Below are 27,199 nucleotides of genomic sequence, written 5' to 3' on the forward strand. Positions count from 1 at the left end.
AAGCAAGACTACAATGTTTTTTTCAGTTAACTCAAAGAGCTTTACAAGGTGTTTACTAATAATCTTTGGGGTCATTACCACCACAGACAGCCTGGAGAGGTGGTACAGGAACTCAGGAGTCTCCTCTCCTTTGGTGACTTAGACAGGAAGTCAAACACTGTGTTGATGATGACATCTTTCCCTGGAAGCCCAGGAAGAGGCAACACCACCAGCTCTGCTGTCTGCTTTGGAGAGAGAACCTCCAGGGCCGACAACTGGAAGGAGAGAGATGGAAAGAGAGAGATTGTAATGTTCAAAACACCTCCAACATCAAAAACTGACATTTTAACCTGGGTGAACTGATCTGTGAAAACATTACTGATGTACAGACTTAACTAGAATACTTTACAACCCATTTATTGTGTCCTTAATAAAATATATGTATGTATAAACAAAGTGGCGTAGTCGGCAGAAAGTGAGACGTACAGGAGAGAAGTCTGTGTTGAGTTTCAACAGGTCGCTGAGGGACAGCAGGACTGAAAACCGTCCCAGGTTCTTCTGCAGCCAGGTCACACTGCTGTTAGAGTTGGACACACAGCCAGAGTCTGGAGGAGGAGACCAAATGGTTAAGGTCAGAGATTAAATGAAGTTGAGGAACAGTTTGCTGCTTTTACTCTAGTTGCTATCTTCCATACCTGAGGAGTTTTTGGTCAGGAAGGGCTGGATGAAGTATTTGACCACCAACTCTTGTCTCATCTGGTCCATTTGGTCAAATTGATTGCTGAACTCCCTCAGTCTGTGAGAAAGGAAATATAAATCATTGAGCCTCTAGATACGAGGTCCGCGCGGGACCTCTACCGGGAGCATCTTCCTAGAAATGTTGCTCTAGCGTTTGAACGGTTTGAGCAGGACTCGATAGAAGGGAAGAGGACGACTGCGACAGAATCTGCTCAGAATGACTGGAGAAAATGAATTGAAAGCAATGATGACCTTTTCTTCTACACAGAAGATCAGGCACATTTATTGCCTAAAGATTTTCCCTGATGTTTTCCTGACCTTTCCAATACATTTCTGCTGCATTTCCAACACTTTAAACCACACTTCCTTCTGTCTGAAATTTGGCATTACCCCAATTAGACATTTCAACTGTGATATTTAGTGCTTCTGACTGAAATGTGGCATTACCCCAATTAGACATTTCAACTGTAATATTTAGTTCTTTCATTGAGGTAATGGCAATAAGGTACACTTCTAATGTTTCATCAAATGCAATATTGACATGTGTTTCAGATACCACTAGATGTTCTTAAATAGAGAATGAAAAAGCTTGATGAAAACAAATGATGTGTTCGGGCAGTAAATATCCTTGAGAAAACATTTAGTTTCGAGAGGGTTAACCCTCTGGGCACGACGTCCTTAATGGGGGGTTAACCCCTGACCCCTGACCCCAACCCATGATTTCTCCCCTTGTGTTTGACCTAGAAATATCCAGTAAATTGTATTGGATTCCTCTCAGTCAGCTGAACGCACCAATATCTGCTACTAATTGCTGGGACAAACAGAGTTCCCTCTCGAGGGGTATTGTCAAGACGACATGGTATATAAAATATTCTTTGATATACCTCTGTCAAATGTTGTATAGCTAAAGAGGATCTAATAATGAGTACCTAAATTATGAGGACCTAAATAATGAGGACCTAAATTATGAGGACCTAAATAATGAGGACCTAATAATGAGGACCTAATAATGAGGACCTAAATAATGAGGACCTAAATTATGAGGACCTAAATAATGAGGACCTAATAATGAGGACCTAATAATGAGGACCTAATAATGAGGACCTAAATAACGAAGACCTAATAATGAGGACCTAAATAATGAGGACCTAATAATGAGGACCTAATAATGAGGACCTAATAATGAGGACCTAATAACGAGGACCTAATAATGAGGACCTAATAACGAGGACCTAAATTATGAGGACCCAGTGTTACGAGGCGGTTATAAAACATACATCTGTTGGTAAGAGTCACAGCTGAGGTTCTTGGTGCTGAGGCAGTGCAGAAACCCTCCTGATGCAGACGGCAGGAACAGTCTCAGACGCCCAGAGAACCACTTCCTGATGACATCACTGTCTCTCAGCTGATCCTCAGTCAGTCTGTTGACCCGGATCTCTCCAATCACATCCAGCGCCTGGGATACTGCTGGACCAATGACAGGTTTGGACTGGGGAGGAAGAGGTCGGTCATTCAATAACAGAACAACAGGGCTACGTTCGGTTGCAAAACGCTCTCGAACGTTGCAGATAGAAAACCATGAATAGAACCACCGTGATTCCTACATAGCATATTCCTATGTGAACTTTCCAAAACGTTGCGTACTGCTGAACGCGCCCCACACATTTAAGGAACGTTGATCTACTGTATATTCTCACCATATTGGAGAACATGTCCAGAGCTTGGTCTAAGACAGAGGTCAGTTTGGTGAGGAGAACCTTCCACGTCTCTTTAGAGTGAGAAGAGTTGCCGGGCAGGTTACATTTCAGAAGAGACACCAGGTGTTCTGCAGTGAAGTCTTTCAGCTTCGAGAGAGAAGAAAAGATGATATATGGAGTCAATGAATGAATACATGTAGAGGGTTTTCTCTACCTTGGTGTATCTCTACAGTTTCTCTTTGTCTCTCATCCACTAGAATCACGGCTGTAGTGGAAAAATCTCACCGATGCACAGGCATACTCCTCCAGGGTAAAGTTACAGGGCACGTTCGTTGTATTTGATGTCGCCAAATAGCTTTGTAGCGAATCACTGTAGAAGAATCAAATAGAACAAACGGTCATATCACTGATCACCATAAGGGTTTTCTAAACGGATTAAGACCAGGTAGATCTTAGATACAGGTGATACACTTGTTACCTGGCATTTCCTTCACAGACTCTGGTATCTGCAGATGACCAGGAGAAATAGAGACATACATGTTTAGATTTAGACTCTCATGCGGCAATATATACGATACAGCAGGTATCACATCTGTTGTTGCTGTTAGAGAAAACACTTACCGTTCGCTGGTGTTATTGGACACTGAAAGAGACAGAAGATATTATATTACAAAGGTATCAATAATAATAGGCCATTTCATTACAGTAGTCAATTACAGTAGTCAATTACAGTAGTCAATTACAGTAGTTACATAACTTTTTGACAGTGGTCAATTACAGTAGTTACATTACCTCATTACAGTAGTCAATTACAGTAGTTACATTACCTCCTTATAGTAGTCAATTTCAGTAGTTACATTACCTCATTACAGTAGTCAATTACAGTAGTCAATTACAGTAGTTACATTACCTCATTACAGCAGTCAATTACAGTAGTTACATTACTTCATTACAGTAGTCAATTACAGTAGTTACATTACCTCATTACAGTAGTCAATTACAGTAGTTACATTACTTCATTACAGTAGTAAATTACATTACAGTATTACATTACCTCATTACAGTAGTCAATTACAGTAATTACATTACCTCATTACAGTAGTCAATTACAGTAGTTACATTACCTCATTACAGTAGTCAATGAAAGATATAATAACAAAAAAAGAGATACATTCTCACCTTCATATTCACTGGCAAGCAATCTGTCAACAAAAGTTAGAAAACACATTGAAAAATAGTCAGTTGATATCTTGTTTTGAATAATCTTATTCGTGTTAAAATAGTCAACGTGGTTAATGAAGGACGACTGACCTTCTGGAGCGGTCTGCATCAGGTTGTCTATAATGGCCTGAATAACTGGCTCCATCTCCGGAGGTGCAGACGCTAAGGCCTGGTACAGACGCTCAAAGCTGAGACAGACACAGACAAACAGACATGTCAAAGTGTAGTAGTGGCGCTTTGTGGTTTTACAAGGTCATTAAGATAAAAACGACCTCTTCGTCGTTAAGACTTCTGTTGAATCCACTTACATGGTCTTAAAGCTGTCACATGGTAGCATCATCTGAAAAAGGACATCAATATAACATCAATATAACAACAAGAACAATAACATCAATATAACAAGAACAATAACATCAATATAACAACAAGAACAATAACATCAATATAACAACAAGATAAAGTATCAATATCAGTTAGAACTGTTGTTTACTAAATGCACAAAGTGTTACCTCTTCAGAGAGCCTGACGAGGTGGTACAGGAACTCAGGGAGTCTCCTCTCATTTGGTGACTCAGTCAGGTAGTCAAACACTGTGTTGATGATGACATCTTTCCCTGGAAGCCCAGGAAGAGGCAACACCACCAGCTCTGCTGTCTGCTTTGGAGAGAGAACCTCCAGGGCTGACAACTGGAAGGAGAGAGGTGGAAAGAGAGAGATTGTAATATTCAAAACACCTCCAACATCAAAAACTGACATTGTAACCTGGGTGAACTGATCTGTGAAAACATTACTGATGTACAGACTTAACTAGAATACTTTACAACCCATTTATTGTGTCCTTAATAAAATATATGAATGTATAAACAAAGTGGCGTTGTCGGCAGAAAGTAAGACGTACAGGAGAGAAGTCTGTGTTGAGTTTCAACAGGTCACTGAGGGACAGCAGGACTGAAAACCGTCCCAGGTTCTTCTGCAGCCAGGTCACACTGCTGTTAGAGTTGAACACACAGCCAGAGTCTGGAGGGAGGAGACCAATTGGTTAAGGTCAAAGATTAAATGAAGTTGAGGAACAGTTTGCTGCTTTTACTCTAGTTGCGATCTTCCATACCTGAGGAGTTTTTGGTCAGGAAGGGCTGGATGAAGTATTTGACCACCAGCTCTTGTCTCATCTGGTCCATTTGGTCAAATTGATTGCTGAACTCCCTCAGTCTGTGAGAAAGGAAATATAAATCATTGAGCCTCTAGATACGAGGTCCGCGCGGGACCTCTACCGGGAGCATCTTCCTAGAAATGTTGCTCTAGCGTTTGAACGGTTTGAGCAGGACTCGATAGAAGGGAGGAGGACGACTGCGACAGAATCTGCTCAGAATGACTGGAGAAAATGAATTGAAAGCAACGATGACCTTTTCTTCTACACAGAAGATCAGGCACATTTATTGCCTAAATATCTTCCCTGATGTTTTCCTGACCTTTCCAATACATTTCTGCTGCATTTTCAACACTTTAAACCACACTTCCTTCTGTCTGAAATGTGGCATTACCCCAATTAGACATTTCAACTGTGATATTTAGTGCTTCTGACTGAAATTTGGCATTACCCCAATTAGACATTTCAACTGTGATATTTAGTTCTTTCATTGAGGTAATGGCAATAAGGTACACTTCTAATGTTTCATCAAATACAATATTGACATGTGTTTCAGATACCACTAGATGTTCTTAAATAGAGAATGAAAAAGCTTGATGAAAACAAATGATGTGTTCGGGCAGTAAATATCCTTGAGAAAACACTTAGTTTCTAGAGGGTTAACCCTCTGGGCGCGACGGCCTTAATGGGGGGTTAACCCCTGACCCCTGACCGCAACCCATGATTTCTCCCCTTGTGTTTGACCTAGAAATATCCAGTAAATTGTATTGGATTCCTCTCAGTCAGCTGAACGCACCAATATCAGCTACTAATTGCTGGGACAAACAGAGTCCCCTCTCGAGGGGTATTGTCAAGACGACATGGTAAATAAAATATTCTTTGATATACCTCTGTCAAATGTTGTATAGCTAAAGAGGACCTAAATTATGAGGACCTAATAATGAGGACCTAATAATGAGGACCTAAATAATGAGGACCTAAATAATGAGGACCTAAATAATGAGGACCTAAATAATGAGGACCTAATAATGAGGACCTAATAATGAGGACCTAAATAATGAGGACCTAATAATCAGGACCTAAATAATGAGGACCTAATAATGAGGACCTAATAATGAGGACATAATAATGAGGACCTAATAATGAGGACCTATATTATGAGGACCTAAATAATGAGGACCTAAATAATGAGGACCTAATAATGAGGACCTAATAATGAGGACCTAAATAATGAGGACCTAAATAATGAGGACCTAATAATGAGGACCTAATAATGAGGACCTAAATAATGAGGACCTAAATAATGAGGATCTAATAATGAGGACCTAAATAATGAGGACATAATAATGAGGACCTAAATAATGAGGACCTAATAATGAGGACCTAATAATGAGGACCTAAATAATGAGGAACTAATAATGAGGACCGAAATAATGAGGACCTAATAATGAGGACCTAAATAATGAGGACCTAAATAATGAGGACCTAAATAATGAGGACCTAATAATGAGGACCTAAATAATGAGGACCTAATAATGAGGACCTAAATTATGAGGACCCAGTGTTACGAGGCGGTTATAAAACATACATCTGTTGATACGAGTCACAGCTGAGGTTCTTGGTGCTGAGGCAGTGCAGAAACCCTCCTGATGCAGACGGCAGGAACAGTCTCAGACGCTCAGAGAACCACTTCCTGATGACATCACTGTCTCTCAGCTGATCCTCAGTCAGTCTGTTGACCCGGATCTCTCCAATCACATCCAGCACCTGGGATACTGCTGGACCAATGACAGGTTTGGACTGGGGAGGAAGAGGTCGGTCATTCAATAACAGAACAACAGGGCCACGTTCAGTTGCAAAACGCTCTCGAACGTTGCAGATAGAAAACTATGAATAGAACCGCCGTGATTCCTACATAACATATTCCTATGTGAACTTTCCAAAACGTTGCATCATGCTGAATGCACCCCACACATTGAAGGAACATTGATCTACTGTATATTCTCACCATATTAGAGAACATGTCCAGAGCTTGGTCTAAGACAGAGGTCAGTTTGGTGAGGAGAACCTTCCACGTCTCTTTAGAGTGAGAGGAGTTGCCGGGCAGGTTACATCTCAGAAGAGACACCAGGTGTTCTGCAGTGAAGTCTTTCAGCTTCGAGAGAGAAGAAAAGATGATATATGGAGTCAATGAATGAATACATGTAGAGGGTTTTCTCTACCTTGGTGTATCTCTACAGTTTCTCTTTGCATCTCATCCACTAGAATCACGGCCGTAGTGAAAGAATCTCACCGATACACAGACATACTCCTCACATTATTAATTACTTAACGAACCAGATCAGCACAATGATATCTATTGGTCCAAGAGGAAATATTGGTTTTTACTTTAGAAGCCACTAATTACCTGTGAACAAGCATACTGTTCCAAGCTGAAATTGCATAGAACTTCTGTCATATTCCCCGTGTGCAGGTGGTGTTGTAGTGGATAGCTGTGGAGAATTGAAAAGACTTAGCAGAGGTTTGTACTAGGGTTGAATGGCGGGAACCGCCATGACAGCGATTTACCGCACAAAACCCCTCCATTTTCACGGGATAAATAACTGCGAGAAACCGGTAAACGATAAGAAATGATTTACAGTTTCTGATCAGCATGGCGTGAAATGGAACTGTGACATTATATGAGATGTCTCAGGGTGGGGAGAGACGGCCCGTCTCAGGGTGGGGACAGACGGCCCGTCTCAGGGTGGGGACAGACGGCCCGTTTCAGGGTGGGGACAGACGGCCCGTCTCAGGGTGGGGACAGACGGCCCCGTCTGAGGGTGGGGACAGACGCCCCGTCTCAGGGTGGGGACAGACGGCCCCGTCTCAGGGTGGGGAGAGATGGCCCGTCTCAGGGTGGGGACAGATGGCCTGTCTCAGAGTGGGGACAGATGGCCTGTCTCAGGGTGGGGACAGACAGCCCGTCTCAGGGTGGGGACAGACAGCCCGTCTCAGGGTGGGGAGAGACGGCACCGTCTCAGGGTGGGGACAGATGGCCCCGTCTCAGGGTGGGGACAGACAGCCCGTCTCAGGGTGGGGACAGACAGCCCGTCTCAGGGTGGGGAGAGACGGCACCGTCTCAGGGTGGGGACAGATGGCCCCGTCTCAGGGTAGGGACAGATGGCCCCGTCTCAGGGTGGGGAGAGACGCCCCGTCTCAGGGTGGGGACAGATGGCCCCGTCTCAGGGTGGGGAGAGACGCCCCGTCTCAGGGTGGGGACAGATGGCCCCGTCTCAGGGTGGGGAGAGACGCCCGTCTCAGGGTGGGGACAGACGGCCCCGTCTCAGGGTGGGGACAGACGGCCCCGTCTCAGAGTGGGGACAGAAGGCCCCGTCTCAGGGTGGGGACAGACGGCCCCGTCTCATGGTGGGGAGAGACGGCCCGTCTCATGGTGGGGAGAGACGGCCCCGTCTCAGGGTGGGGACAGATGGCCCCGTCTCAGGGTGGGGACAGACGGCCCCGTCTCAGGGTGGGGACAGACGGCCCCGTCTCAGGGTGGGGACAGACGGCCCCGTCTCAGGGTGGGGACAGACGGCCCCGTCTCAGGGTGGGGACAGAAGGCCCCGTCTCAGGGTGGGGACAGACGGCCCCGTCTCATGGTGGGGACAGACGGCCCCGTCTCAGGGTGGGGACAGACGGCCCCGTCTCAGGGTGGGGACAGACGGCCCCGTCTCAGGGTGGGGACAGACGGCCCCGTCTCAGGGTGGGGACAGACGGCCCCGTCTCAGGGTGGGGACAGATGGCCCCGTCTCAGGCTGGGGACAGACGGCCCGTCTCAGGGTGGGGACAGACGGCCCCGTCTCAGGGTGGGGACAGACGGCCCCGTCTCAGGGTGGGGACAGACGGCCCCGTCTCAGGGTGGGGACAGACGGCCCCGTCTCAGGGTGGGGACAGACGGCCCCGTCTCAGGGTGGGGACAGACGGCCCCGTCTCAGGGTGGGGACAGACGGCCCCGTCTCAGGGTGGGGACAGACGGCCCCGTCTCAGGGTGGGGACAGACGGCCCCGTCTCAGGGTGGGGACAGACGGCCCCGTCTCAGGGTGGGACAGACGGCCCCGTCTCAGGGTGGGGACAGACGGCCCCGTCTCAGGGTGGGGACAGACGGCCCCGTCTCAGGGTGGGGACAGACGGCCCCGTCTCAGGGTGGGGACAGACGGCCCCGTCTCAGGGTGGGGACAGACGGCCCCGTCTCAGGGTGGGGACAGACGGCCCCGTCTCAGGGTGGGGACAGACGGCCCCGTCTCAGGGTGGGGACAGACGGCCCCGTCTCAGGGTGGGGACAGACGGCCCCGTCTCAGGGTGGGGACAGACGGCCCCGTCTCAGGGTGGGGACAGACGGCCCCGTCTCAGGGTGGGGACAGACGGCCCGTCTCAGGGTGGGGACAGACGGCCCCGTCTCAGGGTGGGGACAGACGGCCCCGTCTCAGGGTGGGGACACGGCCCCGTCTCAGGGTGGGGACAGACGGCCCCGTCTCAGGGTGGGGACAGACGGCCCAGTCTCAGGGTGGGGACAGACGGCCCAGTCTCAGGGTGGGGACAGACGGCCCCGTCTCAGGGTGGGGACAGACGGCCCCGTCTCAGGGTGGGGACAGACGGCCCCGTCTCAGGGTGGGGACAGACGGCCCCGTCTCATGGTGGGGAGAGACGGCCCGTCTCATGGTGGGGAGAGACGGCCCCGTCTCAGGGTGGGGACAGATGGCCCCGTCTCAGGGTGGGGACAGATGGCCCCGTCTCAGGGTGGGGACAGACGGCCCCGTCTCAGGGTGGGGACAGACGGCCCCGTCTCAGGGTGGGGACAGACGGCCCCGTCTCAGGGTGGGGACAGACGGCCCCGTCTCAGGGTGGGGACAGAAGGCCCCGTCTCAGGGTGGGGACAGACGGCCCCGTCTCAGGGTGGGGACAGACGGCCCCGTCTCAGGGGTGGGGACAGACGGCCCCGTCTCAGGGTGGGGACAGACGGCCCCGTCTCAGGGTGGGGACAGACGGCCCCGTCTCAGGGTGGGGACAGACGGCCCCGTCTCAGGGTGGGGACAGACGGCCCCGTCTCAGGGTGGGGACAGACGGCCCCGTCTCAGGGTGGGGACAGACGGCCCCGTCTCAGGCCCCGTCTGGGGACAGACGGCCCCGTCGTCTCAGGGTGGGGACAGACGGCCCCGTCTCAGGGTGGGGACAGACGGCCCCGTCTCAGGGTGGGGACAGACGGCCCCGTCTCAGGGTGGGGACAGACGGCCCCGTCTCAGGGTGGGGACAGACGGCCCCGTCTCAGGGTGGGGACAGACGGCCCCGTCTCAGGGTGGGGACAGACGGCCCCGTCTCAGGGTGGGGACAGACGGCCCCGTCTCAGGGTGGGGACAGACGGCCCCGTCTCAGGGTGGGGACAGACGGCCCCGTCTCAGGGTGGGGACAGACGGCCCGTCTCAGGGTGGGGACAGACGGCCCCGTCTCAGGGTGGGGACACGGCCCCGTCTCAGGGTGGGGACAGACGGCCCCGTCTCAGGGTGGGGACAGACGGCCCCGTCTCAGGGTGGGGACAGACGGCCCCGTCTCAGGGTGGGGACAGACGGCCCCGTCTCAGGGTGGGGACAGACGGCCCCGTCTCAGGGTGGGGACAGACGGCCCGTCTCAGGGTGGGGACAGACGGCCCCGTCTCAGGGTGGGGACAGACGGCCCCGTCTCAGGGTGGGGACAGACGGCCCCGTCTCAGGGTGGGGACAGACGGCCCCGTCTCAGGGTGGGGACAGACGGCCCCGTCTCAGGGTGGGGACAGACGGCCCCGTCTCAGGGTGGGGACAGACGGCCCCGTCTCAGGGTGGGGACAGACGGCCCCGTCTCAGGGTGGGGACAGACGGCCCCGTCTCAGGGTGGGGACAGACGGCCCCGTCTCAGGGTGGGGACAGACGGCCCCGTCTCAGGGTGGGGACAGACGGCCCGTCTCAGGGTGGGGACAGACGGCCCGTCTCAGGGTGGGGACAGACGGCCCCGTCTCAGGGTGGGGACAGACGGCCCCGTCTCAGGGTGGGGACAGACGGCCCCGTCTCAGGGTGGGGACAGACGGCCCCGTCTCAGGGTGGGGACAGACGGCCCCGTCTCAGGGTGGGGACAGACGGCCCCGTCTCAGGGTGGGGACAGACGGCCCCGTCTCAGGGTGGGGACAGACGGCCCCGTCTCAGGGTGGGGACAGACGGCCCCGTCTCAGGGTGGGGACAGACGGCCCCGTCTCAGGGTGGGGACAGACGGCCCCGTCTCAGGGTGGGGACAGACGGCCCCGTCTCAGGGTGGGGACAGACGGCCCCGTCTCAGGGTGGGGACAGACGGCCCCGTCTCAGGGTGGGGACAGACGGCCCCGTCTCAGGGTGGGGACAGACGGCCCCGTCTCAGGGTGGGGACAGACGGCCCCGTCTCAGGGTGGGGACAGACGGCCCCGTCTCAGGGTGGGGACAGACGGCCCCGTCTCAGGGTGGGGACAGACGGCCCCGTCTCAGGGTGGGGACAGACGGCCCCGTCTCAGGGTGGGGACAGACGGCCCCGTCTCAGGGTGGGGACAGACGGCCCCGTCTCAGGGTGGGGACAGACGGCCCCGTCTCAGGGTGGGGACAGACGGCCCCGTCTCAGGGTGGGGACAGACGGCCCGTCTCAGGGTGGGGACAGACGGCCCCGTCTCAGGGTGGGGACAGACGGCCCCGTCTCAGGGTGGGGACAGACGGCCCCGTCTCAGGGTGGGGACAGACGGCCCCGTCTCAGGGTGGGGACAGACGGCCCCGTCTCAGGGTGGGGACAGACGGCCCCGTCTCAGGGTGGGGACAGACGGCCCCGTCTCAGGGTGGGGACAGACGGCCCCGTCTCAGGGTGGGGACAGACGGCCCCGTCTCAGGGTGGGGACAGACGGCCCCGTCTCAGGGTGGGGACAGACGGCCCCGTCTCAGGGTGGGGACAGACGGCCCCGTCTCAGGGTGGGGACAGACGGCCCCGTCTCAGGGTGGGGACAGACGGCCCCGTCTCAGGGTGGGGACAGACGGCCCCGTCTCAGGGTGGGGACAGACGGCCCCGTCTCAGGGTGGGGACAGACGGCCCCGTCTCAGGGTGGGGACAGACGGCCCCGTATTTAATATATATCAGGCTCAGGTAGCATCAAGTTTACATTTTCATTCTGATCAAAGTTCTAATAATAATCCAGACAGACGCTTTATAATGCTTCTGAATGACACTTCCGGTTTTGGCAGGAAATACCGGGTCCCCCGGGAGAAAAGTGATTTAGGAACGTTTGTAAAATACCGGAAAATATTAAACCCTAGTATGTACAGTAGCAGACTAGCTATAATGTTAGCTGAGCATTAGCACACCTAGCATTAGCACGTTAGCACTAGAACAGCAGAACCTAGCATTAGCACGTTAGCACTAGAACAGCAGCACCTAGCATTAGCACGTTAGCACTAGACAGCACCTAGCATTAGCACGTTAGCACTAGTATAACAGCCCTAGCACCAGGGACCTTCTTAGCACCCTAGCATAAGCCGCGGCCCTTGCAGCCAATCAGGTCTTGAGTAACCACGTTAGCACTAGCATAACACCAATCATTAGCACTAGAACAACAGGACCTAGCATAAATGTAATGTGATGTATCCATACCTGTTGACTCCAGCACAGACTCTGGTATCTGTAGATGGTCACAGATGAAAGAGATTAGTATGTTTCTTGTCATTTATTTGTTTCAGACCAATGCACAGTACATCTGCATCTTATTACCCGATAGCACTGTTAAATACAGATATGTAAATATATGCAAATAAACTTACAATTAAATGGTGTTGATGGGCACTGAAAATTAAACAGTTATTTAAATTACAATTGTGATCTTTTGAAAGTACAACATGAATCTTTTCCTGAAGTATTTAAATGTATTCAATATATTTTTCTGCCTACCTGTTCATCCAATCCACAACCTGACCAAACAAACAAACACATGTGGTAAACAACAGGGCATGATGGGAAATATTTGTGAGGATTTATTTAGACCATCAACAACATGAAGGCTTGATGAAAAGATTCTAAGTGCGACAGACCTTCTGGAGCGGTCTGCATCAGGTTGTCTATGTTGGCCCAGACGACTGGCTCCATCTCTGGAGATGCAGACGATACGGCCTGGTACAGACGCTCAAAGCTGAGACAGACACAATGGAGACGTTAATAACATAATTAATCACTGCATTTCACAGAACAGAGGTTCCAACATACGGCCTGGTACAGACGCTCAAAGCTGAGACAGACACAATGGAGACGTCAATAACATAATTAACCACTGCATTTCACAGAACAGAGGTTCCAACATACGGCCTGGTACAGACGCTCAAAGCTGAGACAGACACAATGGAGACGTCAATAACATAATTAACCACTGCATTTCACAGAACAGAGGTTCCGACATTGCTTTGTGTTTCAAAGAGGCAGAGCTTCAGTTCTCCCATGTAGTCTAACTTACATGATTTTGTACGATTTGCAGGGCATCGTTGTCTGAAACAAAACATTATGAAAGAGTTTAATTATAATGGTGAAAAAGGTGTTTTCAGGTTGTCGTATCCTGCCTCAAAATGTTGGGTCGCATTGTTAGGCTAGCTCATTGTTGACCAGTAGAGCTGTGTTACCTCCGCAGACAGCCTTATGAGGTGGTACAGGAAGTCAGGGAGTTTCCTCTCCTTTGGTGACTCGGTCAGGAAGTCAAACACTGTGTTGATGATGACATCTTTCCCTGGAAGACCAGGAAGAGGCAACACCACCAGCTCTGCTGTCTGCTTTGGAGAGAGAACCTCCAGGGCTGACAACTGGAAGAGAGGAAACAAGAGGGTTATTAAACATTAGATTCAGTTCCTCTATCAAATGTTAGAAACATATCAATTGCTGATATGATGACTCAATATAATCACTGAATACATATATCCAAATATCTATGTACTGTATAATCATGGACCGCATAGTGAAGGAAAAGCAGCCAACAAGTGCTCAGCCTATGTGGGAACTCCTTCAAGACGGTTGGAAAAGCATTCCAGGTGAAGCTGGTTGAGAGAATGCCGAGAGTGTGCAAAGCTGTCATCAAGGCAAAGCGTGGCTATTTGAAGAATCTCAAATATAAAATATGTTTGGATTTGTTTAACACTTTTTATGGTTACTACATGATTCCATATGTGTTATTTAATAGTTTGGATTTCTTCACTATTATTCTACAATGTAGAAAATGGCTTAATTTTTTTAAAGAAAAACCCTTGAATGAGTAGGTGTGTCCAAACTTTTGACCGGTCGTGTAATATACAGTATAAACATAGTGGTGCAGTCAGCAGACATTGAAACGTACATGACTCTCATACTTACAGCAGAGAAATGAGCATTTAGATCATAGAAATCCCTCAGAGGAGCGAATGCAGAGAATCCACCAAAGTTCTTGATCAGCCAGTCTGCACTGCTACTGGCTGAAGAGATGCACTGTGGGTCTGAGGATGGAAGCAGTGAAGGGATCCTATCAGTATATCAGAGGCCATTTTCGGGTTATAATGATTTATGTTTCTTTTAATAGTAATAATCAATATGCAGTGGGACTGCTGACTGCTGAAGATCACATGACAAAGAGTCTGAGTTTCCACCATAGAGTTGTATAGAGATCGTAACGTTGTATCTGTGAGCACACGGGCAGCGTCATTGACAAAGAGTCTGACGTTTGCCACCATAGAGTTGTATAGAGATCGTAACGTTGTATCGGTGAGCACACGGGCAGCGTCATTGACAAAGAGTCTGACGTTTGCCACCATAGAGTTGTACAGAGATCCTAACGTTGTATCGGTGAGGACACGGGCAGCGTCATTGAGGCCATCTCCATTTTGAAGTAGTCTATTTTTTATTCCATTACTTCTATGTGTTGATAAACAAACTGAAAGGGTTTATACTTTTATTTTTTTAATCTAAACCTTATTTTACCAGGTAAAGTTGACTAAGAACACATTCAGATTTACAGCAACAACCTGGGGAATAGTTACAGAGGAGAAGAAAGGGGGATGAATGAACCAATTGGAAGCTGGGGATGATTAGGTGGCCGTGATGGTATGAGGGCCAGATTGGGAATTTAGCCAGGACACCGGGGTTAATACCCCTACTCTTACAATAATTGCCATGGGATATTTTAGTGGCCACAGAGAGTCAGAACACCCAGTTAACATCCCATCTGAAAGACGGCTCCCTACACAGGGCAATGTCCCCAAACACTGCCCTGGGGCATTGGGATATTTCTTTAGACCAGAGGAAAGATTGGCTCCTACTGGCCCTCCAACACCACATCCAGCAGCATCTGGTCTCCCATTCAGGGACAGACCAGGACCGACCCTGCTTAGTTTCAGTGGCCAAGCCAGCAGCACCTGGTCTCCCATTCAGGGACAGACCAGGACCGACCCCTTAGTTTCAGTGGCCAAGCCAGCAGCACCTGGTCTCCCATTCAGGACAGACCAGGACCGACCCTGCTTAGTTTCAGTGGCCAAGCCAGCAGCACCTGGTCTCCCATTCAGGGACAGACCAGGACCGACCCTGCTTAGTTTCAGTGGCCAAGCCAGCAGCACCTGGTCTCCCATTCAGAGACAGACCAGGACCGACCCTGCTTAGTTTCAGTGGCCAAGCCAGCAGCACCTGGTCTCCCATTCAGAGACAGACCAGGACCGACCCTGCTTAATTTCAGTGGCCAAGCCAGCAGCACCTGGTCTCCCATTCAGAGACAGACCAGGACCGACCCTGCTTAGTTTCAGTGGCCAAGCCAGCAGTGGGATGCAGGGTGTGTTGTTTAAACAGGTATAAAGTCAAGGTTGGTCATTTATTGGCCACCTGCAGTTGTGGAATGCCTTATGTGATCCTTCCTTAACCTATAGGATGTCCCGCCCAGTTGACTACTTCAAAATGGTGAAAGTCATCAACGTTGCTGCCCATGCTACAACTGTATTTTGGGAAATAGAGTCCTCTATACAACTCTATGCTTGCCACATGTAACTGGAAGTGATATGTCCCAACTTATATTTAAGCAATAAGGCATGTGGGTGTTGTGGTATATGGCCAATATACCACGGCTAAGGGCTGTTCTTAGGAACAACACTTCGCGGAGTACAGCCATTAGCCGTGGTATATTAGCCATATACCACAACCACTCCCCGAGGTACTTTATTGCTATTATAAACTGGTTACCAACATAAATAAAGCAGTACAAATACATGGGTTTTTTGGCCTGGAGAACTGATCAATTACAACTCTGACCTGAGGAGTTGTGATTCAACAGGAAGGGCAACAGGAACTGTTTGTAGATCACGTGACCCTGCATTTCATACATCTGCTCGTCCTCCTGGTCCATCAGCTTCATTTGTTCACTCAGCTCCTCCACACTGTGGAACCATAGATATAGTATTAGTAGTGTTACTCACAGGGCTTGGATGTTTTAGTATTAGGTTAGGTTTAGTGTTACTCACAGGGCTTGGTAGATGTGTTAATGTTAGGTTAGGTTAGGTTTAATGTTACTCACAGGGCTTGGTAGATGTGTTAATGTTAGGTTAGGTTTAGTGTTACTCACAGGGCTTGGTAGATGTGTTAATGTTAGGTTAGGTTAGGTTTAGTGTTGTTAGGTTTAGTGTTACTCACAGGGCTTGGTAGATGTATTAATGTTAGGTTAGGTTAGGTTTAGTGTTGTTACTCACAGGGCTTGGTAGATGTATTAGTGTTAGGTTAGGTTAGGTTTAGTGTTGATACTCACAGGGCTTGGTAGATGTTTTAGTATTAGGTTAGGTTTAGTGTTACTCACAGGGCTTGGAAGATGCTTTAGTGTTGAGTTAGGTTAGGTTTAGTTAGATACTCACAGGGCTTGGTAGATGTATTAGTGTTAGGTTAGGTTTAGTGTTACTCACAGGGCTTGGAAGATGCTTTAGTGTTGAGTTAGGTTAGGTTTAGTTAGATACTCATAGGGCTTGGTAGATGTATTTGTGTTAGGTTAGGTTAGGTTTAGTGTTACTCACAGTGCTTGGAAGATGCTTTAGTGTTGAGTTAGGTTAGGTTTAGTGTTGATACTAACAGGGCTTGGTAGATGTATTCGTGTTAGGTTAGGTTTAGTGTTACTCACAGTGCTTGGAAGATGCTTTAGTGTTGAGTTAGGTTAGGTTTAGTGTTGATACTAACAGGGCATGGTAGATGTATTAGTGTTAGGTTAGGTTTAGTGTTACTCACAGGGCTTGGTAGATGTATTAGTGTTAGGTTAGGTTTAGTGTTACTCACAGGGCTTGGTAGATGTATTAGTGTTAGGTTAGGTTTAGTGTTACTCACAGGGCTTGGTAGATGTATTAGTGTTAGGTTAGGTTTAGTGTTACTCACAGGGCTTGGAAGATGCTTTAGTGTTGAGTTAGGTTAGGTTTAGTTAGATACTCACAGGGCTTGGTAGATGTATTTGTGTTAGGTTAGGTTTAGTGTTACTCACAGGGCTTGGAAGATGCTTTAGTGTTGAGTTAGGTTAGGTTTAGTTGTTACTCACAGGGCTTGGTAGATGTATTTGTGTTAGGTTAGGTTTAGTGTTACTCACAGGGCTTGGTAGACGGGGCAGGTGAAGTTCTTGGTGCTGAGGCAGGAGAGAAGGCCGGGGGGGACGGAGGGAAGCAGGGGCTTCAGTTTGATCTGGAACCAGAGCCTGATGAAGTCTGGGTCGTTGAGATTCTCCAGGGTCAGAGCCGGGGAGTCTGCCTGGCCAAACACCTCCTGGAAGTGGTGTGCCACCTCACTGAAGTTCTGTATGGGGAATATAAAAATATTAAACATGGTCTAATTCATTTTGTGAGATCAGCAGCATAACTCTACAGTCTACATATTATGGTAAATGACCATTCGAGTTATAATTCATTCCACACTTAACATTCTGCGCAAATTTTTAAGCCCTCAAATATGTTCTAATGTCTAAATACGTCCCCTAATGATTGGTTGAGGCTTACCGCGGTGGAGAACTTCTGGACCAATGAGTTGAGCCGCCCGGTCAGCTCCACGACCAGACGCATAACAGTCTCCTCCGACAACGTCAAGTTGCTACGGGCAACACAGTGCAGGACGCGCGCCACTTTCTCCACAGCATTGGTCAACTAGAGCAAGAGAGAGGGAGAGATGGAAAGTTTGTATTATTCTCATAATTATTATTTGTTTTAATTTCTGTTAATATTATTTGCGCTATTAACGTTATCCTTATTATTCCATTATTCATGTCTTATTTGACCATCGTTGATAGATTAGATAGATGATTAGATGAGTTTATTAGTCACATAGACAGGGTAGCAGATGTAATCGCAGGGTACAGTGTTAATTCTTATACTCCGAGCTCCAACAGTGCAGGTCAAAACATGTTTCACTTTGTTTTTTCCCTTTTCCACGTCAACAAAGTATGTTGAATTGAAAATGTTTTAATTTAATTGAAAGAGATCACGCGAGATCGAGATGTTGAGAGGTTGTCACGACATGTAGTCACCAGTAGGTGTCTCTGTACTCCTCTAATTCTACCTATATCAGTCAGAGGCCAACTATTATTGAAGCGAGAGAATCCTCGGTATCAAACATACTAATATAATATACATAATATAACAGCTATCGCCATAGCGATTTTGGCCGTGTTACAGCATGATTTTTATTTATTTCTTTTTATTTAACTCGGCAAGTCAGTTAAGAAAAAAAATCTTGTTTACAATGATAACATTGCAGACGCACGCCAGATCTCACAACACCTGTATCAGCTAACCCCATCATATGATATAGTGATGTGATGCCCAACTGCTTTGTCGATTTGTCCGGGGTAGGCCCTCATTGTAAATAAGAATTTGTTCTTAACTGATTTGCCTAGTTAAATTAAGGTTAAATTTAAAAAAAAATCTCTATATATTTTTTAAAAGATGCAATGCAACACCTGTAATGTAACTGACATGATATATAGATGACATGATATATAGATGACATGTTATATAGATGACATGTTATATAGATGTCATGTTATATAGATGTCATGATATATAGATGACATGTTATATAGATGACATGTTATATAGATGTCATGATATATAGATGATAGATGACATGTTATATAGATGTCATGATATATAGATGTCATGATATATAGATGACATGATATATAGATGACATGATATATAGATGACATGATATATAGATGACATGATATATAGATGTCATGATATATAGATGTCATGATATATAGATGACATGATATATAGATGTCATGATATATAGATGTCATGATATATAGATGTCATGATATATAGATGTCATGATATATAGATGTGTATGATAGATGTCATGATATATAGATGACATGTTATATAGATGTCATGATATATAGATGACATGATATATAGATGTCATGATATATAGATGTCATGATATATAGATGACATGATATATAGATGACATGTTATATAGATGTCATGATATATAGATGACATGATATATAGATGACATGATATATAGATGTCATGATATATAGATGACATGATATATAGATGACATGATATATAGATGTCATGATATATAGATGATAGATGTCATGATATATAGATGACATGTTATATAGATGTCATGATATATAGATGACATGATATATAGATGTCATGATATATAGATGTCATGATATATAGATGACATGATATATAGATGACATGTTATATAGATGTCATGATATATAGATGACATGATATATAGATGACATGATATATAGATGTCATGATATATAGATGACATGATATATAGATGTCATGATATATAGATGACATGATATATAGATGTCATGATATATAGATGACATGATATATAGATGACATGATATATAGATGTCATGATATATAGATGTCATGATATATAGATGTCATGTTATATAGATGTCATGATATATAGATGATAGATGACATGATATATAGATGTCATGATATATAGATGACATGATATATAGATGATAGATGTCATGATATATAGATGTCATGATATATAGATGTCATGATATATAGATGACATGATATATAGATGTCATGATATATAGATGTCATGATATATAGATGTCATGATATATAGATGTCATGATATATAGATGACATGATATATAGATGACATGATATATAGATGATAGATGACATGATATATAGATGTCATGATATATAGATGATAGATTACATGATATATAGATGACATGATATATAGATGATAGATGACATGATATATAGATGATAGATGACATGATATATAGATGTCATGATATATAGATGATAGATTACATGATATATAGATGACATGATATATAGATGATAGATGACATGATATATAGATGATAGATGACATGATATATAGATGTCATGATATATAGATGATAGATTACATGATATATAGATGACATGATATATAGATGTCATGATATATAGATGTCATGATATATAGATGTCATGATATATAGATGACATGATATATAGATGACATGATATATAGATGTCATGATATATAGATGACATGATATATAGATGACATGATATATAGATGTCATGATATATAGATGACATGATATATAGATGACATGATATATAGATGACATGATATATAGATGTCATGATATATAGATGTCATGATATATAGATGTCATGATATATAGATGACATGATATATAGATGACATGATATATAGATGATAGATGACATGATATATAGATGTCATGATATATAGATGTCATGATATATAGATGACATGATATATAGATGACATGTTATATAGATGACATGATATATAGATGACATGATATATAGATGTCATGATATATAGATGACATGATATATAGATGATAGATGTCATGATATATAGATGTCATGATATATAGATGTCATGATATATAGATGTCATGATATATAGATGACATGATATATAGATGACATGATATATAGATGATAGATGTCATGATATATAGATGTCATGATATATAGATGTCATGATATATAGATGACATGATATATAGATGACATGATATATAGATGTCATGATATATAGATGTCATGATATATAGATGACATGATATGTAGATGTCATGATATATAGATGTCATGATATATAGATGTCATGATATATAGATGACATGATATATAGATGTCATGATATATAGATGACATGATATATAGATGTCATGATATATAGATGACATGATATATAGATGTCATGATATATAGATGACATGATATATAGATGTCATGATATATAGATGACATGTTATATAGATGACATTATATATAGATGACTTCTCCTCTAGGGTGATGCTACATATGTTTTGGGTCATAGTGTCATGATATAGATGACCTCTTCTCTAGGGTGATGCTACAGACATCAAGGGGCATATTGTCATGATATATAGATGGCTGTAGCTACTCACCCCACATGACTTCTCCTCTAGGGTGATGCTACATATGTTTTGGGTCATAGTGTCATGATATATAGATGACCTCTTCTCTAGGGTGATGCTACAGACATCAAGGGGCATAGTGTGATGATATAGATGACCTCTTCTCTAGGGTGATGCTACAGACATCAAGGGGCATATTGTCATGATATATAGATGGCTGTAGCTACTCACCCCACATGACTTCTCCTCTAGGGTGATGCTACATATGTCTTGGGCCATAGTGTCATGATATATAGATGGCTGTAGCTACTCACCCCACATGACTTCTCCTCTAGGGTGATGCTACATATGTCTTGGGCCATATTGTCATTGTCCATGCTGTCCATGTCTGAGTTCAGGTAGCTACGGAGACATAGTAGAGACAATTAACACAACACAGATCGTCAGTAACGGTCAGTAAATATCATGATCAGTGACTTTCATGCATCAGCTATGGTACTATGGTTGGTACTGGCTACATCTGTCAGTATGGTACTATGGTTGGTACTAGCTCCATCTGTCAGTATGGTACTATGTTTGGTACTGTGTTGGACATGTTTGGTACTAGCTACATCTGGGAGTATGGTACTATGGTTGGTACTAGATACATCTGGGAGTATGGTACTATGTTTGGTACTAGCTACATCTGGGAGTATGGTACTATGTTTGGTACTGTGTTGGACATGTTTGGTACTAGCTACATCTGGGAGTATGGTACTATGGTTGGTACTAGCTACATCTGGGAGTATGGTACTATGTTTGGTACTAGCTCCATCTGTCAGTATGGTACTATGGTTGGTACTAGCTCCATCTGTCAGTATGGTACTATGGTTGGTACTAGCTCCATCTGGGAGTATGGTACTATGTTTGGTACTAGCTCCATCTGTCAGTATGGTACTATGTTTGGTACTAGCTACATCTGGGAGTATGGTACTATGTTTGGTACTAGCTACATCTGTCAGTATGGTACTATGGTTGGTACTAGCTACATCTGGGAGTATGGTACTATGTTTGGTACTAGCTATATCTGGGAGTAGGGTTTTATGTTTGATACTAGCTATATCTGGGAGTAGGGTACTATGTTTGGTACTAGCTACATCTGGGAGTAGGGTTTTATGTTTGGTACTAGCTCCATCTGGGAGTATGGTACTATGTTTGGTACTAGCTACATCTGTCAGTATGGTACTATGTTTGGTACTAGCTCCATCTGTCAGTATGGTACTATGTTTGGTACTAGCTACATCTGGGAGTATGGTACTATGTTTGGTACTAGCTCCATCTGTCAGTATGGTACTATGGTTGGTACTAGCTACATCTGGGAGTATGGTACTATGTTTGGTACTAGCTACATCTGGGAGTATGGTACTATGTTTGGTACTGTGTTGGACATGTTTGGTACTAGCTACATCTGGGAGTATGGTACTATGTTTGGTACTAGCTACATCTGGGAGTAGGGTTTTATGTTTGGTACTAGCTACATCTGGGAGTATGGTACTATGTTTGGTACTAGCTACATCTGTCAGTATGGTACTATGTTTGGTACTAGCTCCATCTGTCAGTATGGTATTATGGTTGGTACTAGCTACATCTGGGAGTATGGTACTATGTTTGGTACTAGCTATATCTGGGAGTAGGGTTTTATGTTTGATACTAGCTATATCTGGGAGTAGGGTACTATGTTTGGTAATAGCTACATCTGGGAGTAGGGTTTTATGTTTGGTACTAGCTCCATCTGGGAGTATGGTACTATGTTTGGTACTAGCTACATCTGTCAGTATGGTACTATGTTTGGTACTAGCTACATCTGGGAGTATGGTACTATGTTTGTTACTAGCTCCATCTGTCAGTATGGTACTATGGTTGGTACTAGCTACATCTGGGAGTATGGTACTATGTTTGGTACTAGCTACATCTGGGAGTATGGTACTATGTTTGGTACTGTGTTGGACATGTTTGGTACTAGCTACATCTGGGAGTATGGTACTATGTTTGGTACTAGCTACATCTGGGAGTAGGGTTTTATGTTTGGTACTAGCTACATCTGGGAGTATGGTACTATGTTTGGTACTAGCTACATCTGGGAGTATGGTACTATGTTTGGTACTAGCTATATCTGGGAGTAGGGTACTATGTTTGGTACTAGCTACATCTGGGAGTAGGGTTTTATGTTTGATACTAGCTATATCTGGGAGTAGGGTACTATGTTTGGTACTAACTACATCTGGGAGTATGGTACTATGGTTGGTACTAGCTACATCTGGGAGTATGGTACTATGGTTGGTACTAGCTACATCTGGGAGTATGGTACTATGTTTGGTACTAGCTACATCTGGGAGTATGGTACTATGTTTGGTACTAGCTATATCTGGGAGTAGGGTACTATGTTTGGTACTAGCTACATCTGGGAGTAGGGTACTATGTTTGGTACTAGCTACATCTGGGAGTATGGTACTATGTTTGGTACTAGCTACATCTGGGAGTATGGTTTTATGTTTGGTACTAGCTACATCTGGGAGTAGGGTTTTATGTTTGGTACTAGCTACATCTGGGAGTATGGTACTATGTTTGGTACTAGCTACATCTGGGAGTATGGTTTTATGTTTGGTACTAGCTACATCTGGGAGTAGGGTTTTATGTTTGGTACTAGCTACATCTGGGAGTATGGTACTATGTTTGGTACTAGCTACATCTGGGAGTAGGGTACTATGTTTGGTACTAGCTACATCTGGGAGTATGGTTGTATGTTTGGTACTAGCTTAGAATAATATATAATATATGCCATTTATCAGACGCTTTTATCCAAAGCGACTTACAGTCATGTGTGCATACATTCTACGTATGGGTGGTCCCGGGGATCGAACCCACTACCCTGGCGTTACAAGCGCCATGCTCTACCAACTGAGCGCCATGCTCTATCAACTGAGCTACAGAAGAACTACTTAGAACACATTCTCATTTACAGCAACAACCTGGGGAATAGTTACAGGGGGGGTGGGGATGAGCCAACCAGGGGAATAGTTAAAGGGGAGAGGAGGGGGATGAGCCAACCTGGGGAATAGTTAAAGGGGAGAGGAGGGGGTGAGCCAACCTGGGGAATAGTTAAAGGGGAGAGGAGGGGGGATGAGCCAACCTGGGGAATAGTTAAAGGGGAGAGGAGGGGGGATGAGCCAACCTGGGGAATAGTTAAAGGGGAGAGGAGGGGGATGAGCCAACCTGGGGAATAGTTACAGGGGGGGATGAGCCAACCTGGGGAATAGTTAAAGGGGAGAGGAGGGGGGGGTGAGCCAACCTGGGGAATAGTTACAGGGGAGAGGAGGGGGGATGAGCCAACCTGGGGAATAGTTACAGGGGAGAGGAGGGGGATGAGCCAACCTGGGGAATAGTTACAGGGGAGAGGAGGGGGGATGAGCCAACCTGGGGAATAGTTACAGGGGAGAGGAGGGGGGTGAGCCAACCTGGGGAATAGTTACAGGGGAGAGGAGGGGGGGTGAATGAGCCAACCTGGGGAATAGTTACAGGGGAGAGGAGGGGGGGTGAGCCAACCTGGGGAATAGTTACAGGGGAGAGGAGGGGGGGTGAGCCAACCTGGGGAATAGTTACAGGGGAGAGGAGGGGGGGGTGAGCCAACCTGGGGAATAGTTACAGGGGAGAGGAGGGGGGGGTGGGCCAACCTGGGGAATAGTTACAGGGGAGAGGAGGGGGGGGGGTGAGCCAACCTGGGGAATAGTTACAGGGGAGAGGAGGGGGGATGAGCCAACCTGGGGAATAGTTACAGGGGAGAGGAGGGGGTGAGCCAACCTGGGGAATAGTTACAGGGGAGAGGAGGGGGGGATGAGCCAACCTGGGGAATAGTTACAAGTGAGAGGAGGGGGGGTGAGCCAACCTGGGGAATAGTTACAGGGGGGGGTTGAGCCCACCTGGGGAATAGTTACAGGGGGGGGGGTGAGCCAACCTGGGGAATAGTTACAGGGGAGAGGAGGGGGGATGAGCCAACCTGGGGAATAGTTACAGGGGAGAGGAGGGGGGTGAGCCAACCTGGGGAATAGTTACAGGGGAGAGGAGGGGGGATGAGCCAACCTGGGGAATAGTTACAAGTGAGAGGAGGGGGGTGAGCCAACCTGGGGAATAGTTACAGGGGGGGGGGTTGAGCCCACCTGGGGAATAGTTACAGGGGGGGTGAGCCAACCTGGGGAATAGTTACAGGGGAGAGGAGGGGGGATGAGACAACCTGGGGAATAGTTACAGGGGGGGGTGAGCCAACCTGAGGAATAGTTACAGGGGAGAGGAGGGGGGGGGGTAAATGAGCCAACCTAGGGAATAGTTACCAATTGAGCCAATTGTAACCTGGGGATGATTAGGTGACCGTGATGATATGAGAGCCAGATGTAGTACCTACTATTATACTGGGTCTTTTGGCTCTACGTTTGAGACTACATATGTTTCTGTCTCTAGTGTTGTATTTGTCAGTATCTTTAGTGAACATTTTACTCACAACACTTTGTGGAAAACGGCCTTGAGGCTGCCAGGTATGTGCGTCTGGTCGGTGGGCAGGACACGGCGGAGAACAGGCACCACTACGTGGTCATACCAGTCCTCTACGTCCAATATGTCTTCCGTCCAGTCTTCTGGCTCGTCTTCCTGGGACCTGTAGTTCCCGGCCAGCTCGGCCAGAGTCCAGTTCAACACAACCTGAGTTAGAGTGGTGCTTCTGATCTCAGACAGGGGCTTCTGTGGAGGGGGAAGACAGACGGGGTTAGAGAGAGAGACAGGTGTATCTGTGGAGGGGCTGAGAGACAGGTTTATCTGTGGAGGGGGAAGACAGACAGGGTTAGAGAGAGAGACAGGTTTATCTGTGGAGGGGGAAGACAGACGGGGTTAGAGAGAGAGACAGGTTTATCTGTGGAGGGGCTGAGAGACAGGTTTATCTGTGGAGGGGGAAGACAGACAGGGTTAGAGAGAGAGACAGGTTTATCTGTGGAGGGGAAGACAGACGGGGTTAGAGAGAGAGACAGGTTTATCTGTGGAGGGGCTGAGAGACAGGTTTATCTGTGGAGGGGGAAGACAGACAGGGTTAGAGACAGACAGGGTTAGAAACAGACGGGGTTAGAGAGAGACAGGGTTAGAGAGAGACAGGGCCAGTAGAAGGCAGTGAGGAATGGTAAAGACAGGGCCTCATCTCTCGTCTGTGGTAGTAGACTGTGTGTGTGTGTGTGTGTGTGTGTGTGTGTGTGTGTGTGTGTGTGTGTGTGTGTGTGTGTGTGTGTGTGTGTGTGTGTGTGTGTGTGTGTGTGTGTGTGTGTGTGTGTGTGTGTGTGTGTGTGTGTGTGTGTGTGTGTGTACTTTACTTTGTGCGTGAGCGACACAAACTCCCTGACCAAGCTTCCGAAAGGCCTGAAGACGCCCATGAACCCGTTCGCCACCTGGGATTGGACAGAATCAGACAGTTATCATTTCCTCTGCCGACTGACATATCACCTCTGTCTGATGATGGTTTATTAACGCTCTACGCTGGGAATGCATCTCTAATGGCACCCTATTCCCTGTGTAGTGCACTACTTTAGACCAGGGCCCTATGGCCAATGGCACCCTATTCCCTATATAGTGCACTACTGTTGACCAGAGCCCTATAGACCTATGTAGGGAACAAGGTGCCATTTTGAACACAATGCCTACCTCTCGAAGGCTCTCCTGGGGTGAGGGGGGCCGTGGTGAGTATTGGTCGTCCGACGTGGCTCTTGGTGGGTACGCGGGGGTGTAGGAGGGGGGGTAGGCGGGGTTGGGGTACCCTGGTGTGGTCCAGGTAGAGTTCTCCATGGGGGAGTGGACCTCTGTCATCAGGGTGTGGAACACCAGACTCAGGGTTCCATTCTCCAGTCCCTCCACCTCCGGATGCAACAACAACTCTGCCTTCTGCTCCGGAGTT

At 46.7% G+C, this 27,199-nt stretch overlaps 1 protein-coding gene across 1 annotated transcript in view; it reads right to left on the reverse strand.

Moving 5' to 3' along the window:
* The window catches only part of LOC124019555, a 78,854-nt gene that overhangs the window by 20,542 nt on the left and 31,113 nt on the right, over positions 1 to 27,199 (reverse strand). Inside the window, exons 9-39 of the mRNA XM_046334920.1 lie at positions 26,950 to 27,199; positions 26,622 to 26,696; positions 25,769 to 26,004; positions 21,552 to 21,639; positions 17,807 to 17,950; positions 17,404 to 17,606; positions 16,098 to 16,222; positions 14,184 to 14,302; positions 13,463 to 13,639; positions 13,300 to 13,331; positions 12,884 to 12,981; positions 12,744 to 12,763; positions 12,617 to 12,638; positions 12,450 to 12,477; positions 7,189 to 7,273; positions 6,790 to 6,936; positions 6,370 to 6,581; positions 4,743 to 4,843; positions 4,533 to 4,651; positions 4,145 to 4,321; positions 3,944 to 3,975; positions 3,726 to 3,823; positions 3,594 to 3,616; positions 3,036 to 3,057; positions 2,893 to 2,920; positions 2,700 to 2,784; positions 2,415 to 2,561; positions 1,995 to 2,206; positions 675 to 775; positions 466 to 584; positions 107 to 254 (exon numbers count right to left, since the gene is read on the reverse strand). The exon at positions 26,950 to 27,199 is cut by the window's right edge and continues 20 nt beyond it. Coding sequence (XP_046190876.1) covers positions 107 to 254; positions 466 to 584; positions 675 to 775; positions 1,995 to 2,206; positions 2,415 to 2,561; positions 2,700 to 2,784; positions 2,893 to 2,920; positions 3,036 to 3,057; positions 3,594 to 3,616; positions 3,726 to 3,823; positions 3,944 to 3,975; positions 4,145 to 4,321; positions 4,533 to 4,651; positions 4,743 to 4,843; positions 6,370 to 6,581; positions 6,790 to 6,936; positions 7,189 to 7,273; positions 12,450 to 12,477; positions 12,617 to 12,638; positions 12,744 to 12,763; positions 12,884 to 12,981; positions 13,300 to 13,331; positions 13,463 to 13,639; positions 14,184 to 14,302; positions 16,098 to 16,222; positions 17,404 to 17,606; positions 17,807 to 17,950; positions 21,552 to 21,639; positions 25,769 to 26,004; positions 26,622 to 26,696; positions 26,950 to 27,199 — 3,473 coding nt within the window. The remainder of the gene's footprint in view (positions 1 to 106; positions 255 to 465; positions 585 to 674; positions 776 to 1,994; positions 2,207 to 2,414; positions 2,562 to 2,699; positions 2,785 to 2,892; positions 2,921 to 3,035; positions 3,058 to 3,593; positions 3,617 to 3,725; positions 3,824 to 3,943; positions 3,976 to 4,144; positions 4,322 to 4,532; positions 4,652 to 4,742; positions 4,844 to 6,369; positions 6,582 to 6,789; positions 6,937 to 7,188; positions 7,274 to 12,449; positions 12,478 to 12,616; positions 12,639 to 12,743; positions 12,764 to 12,883; positions 12,982 to 13,299; positions 13,332 to 13,462; positions 13,640 to 14,183; positions 14,303 to 16,097; positions 16,223 to 17,403; positions 17,607 to 17,806; positions 17,951 to 21,551; positions 21,640 to 25,768; positions 26,005 to 26,621; positions 26,697 to 26,949) is intronic.

The sequence above is a fragment of the Oncorhynchus gorbuscha genome, unplaced genomic scaffold, assembly GCF_021184085.1.
Source record: "Oncorhynchus gorbuscha isolate QuinsamMale2020 ecotype Even-year unplaced genomic scaffold, OgorEven_v1.0 Un_scaffold_631, whole genome shotgun sequence".
Lineage (NCBI taxonomy): Eukaryota > Metazoa > Chordata > Actinopteri > Salmoniformes > Salmonidae > Oncorhynchus > Oncorhynchus gorbuscha.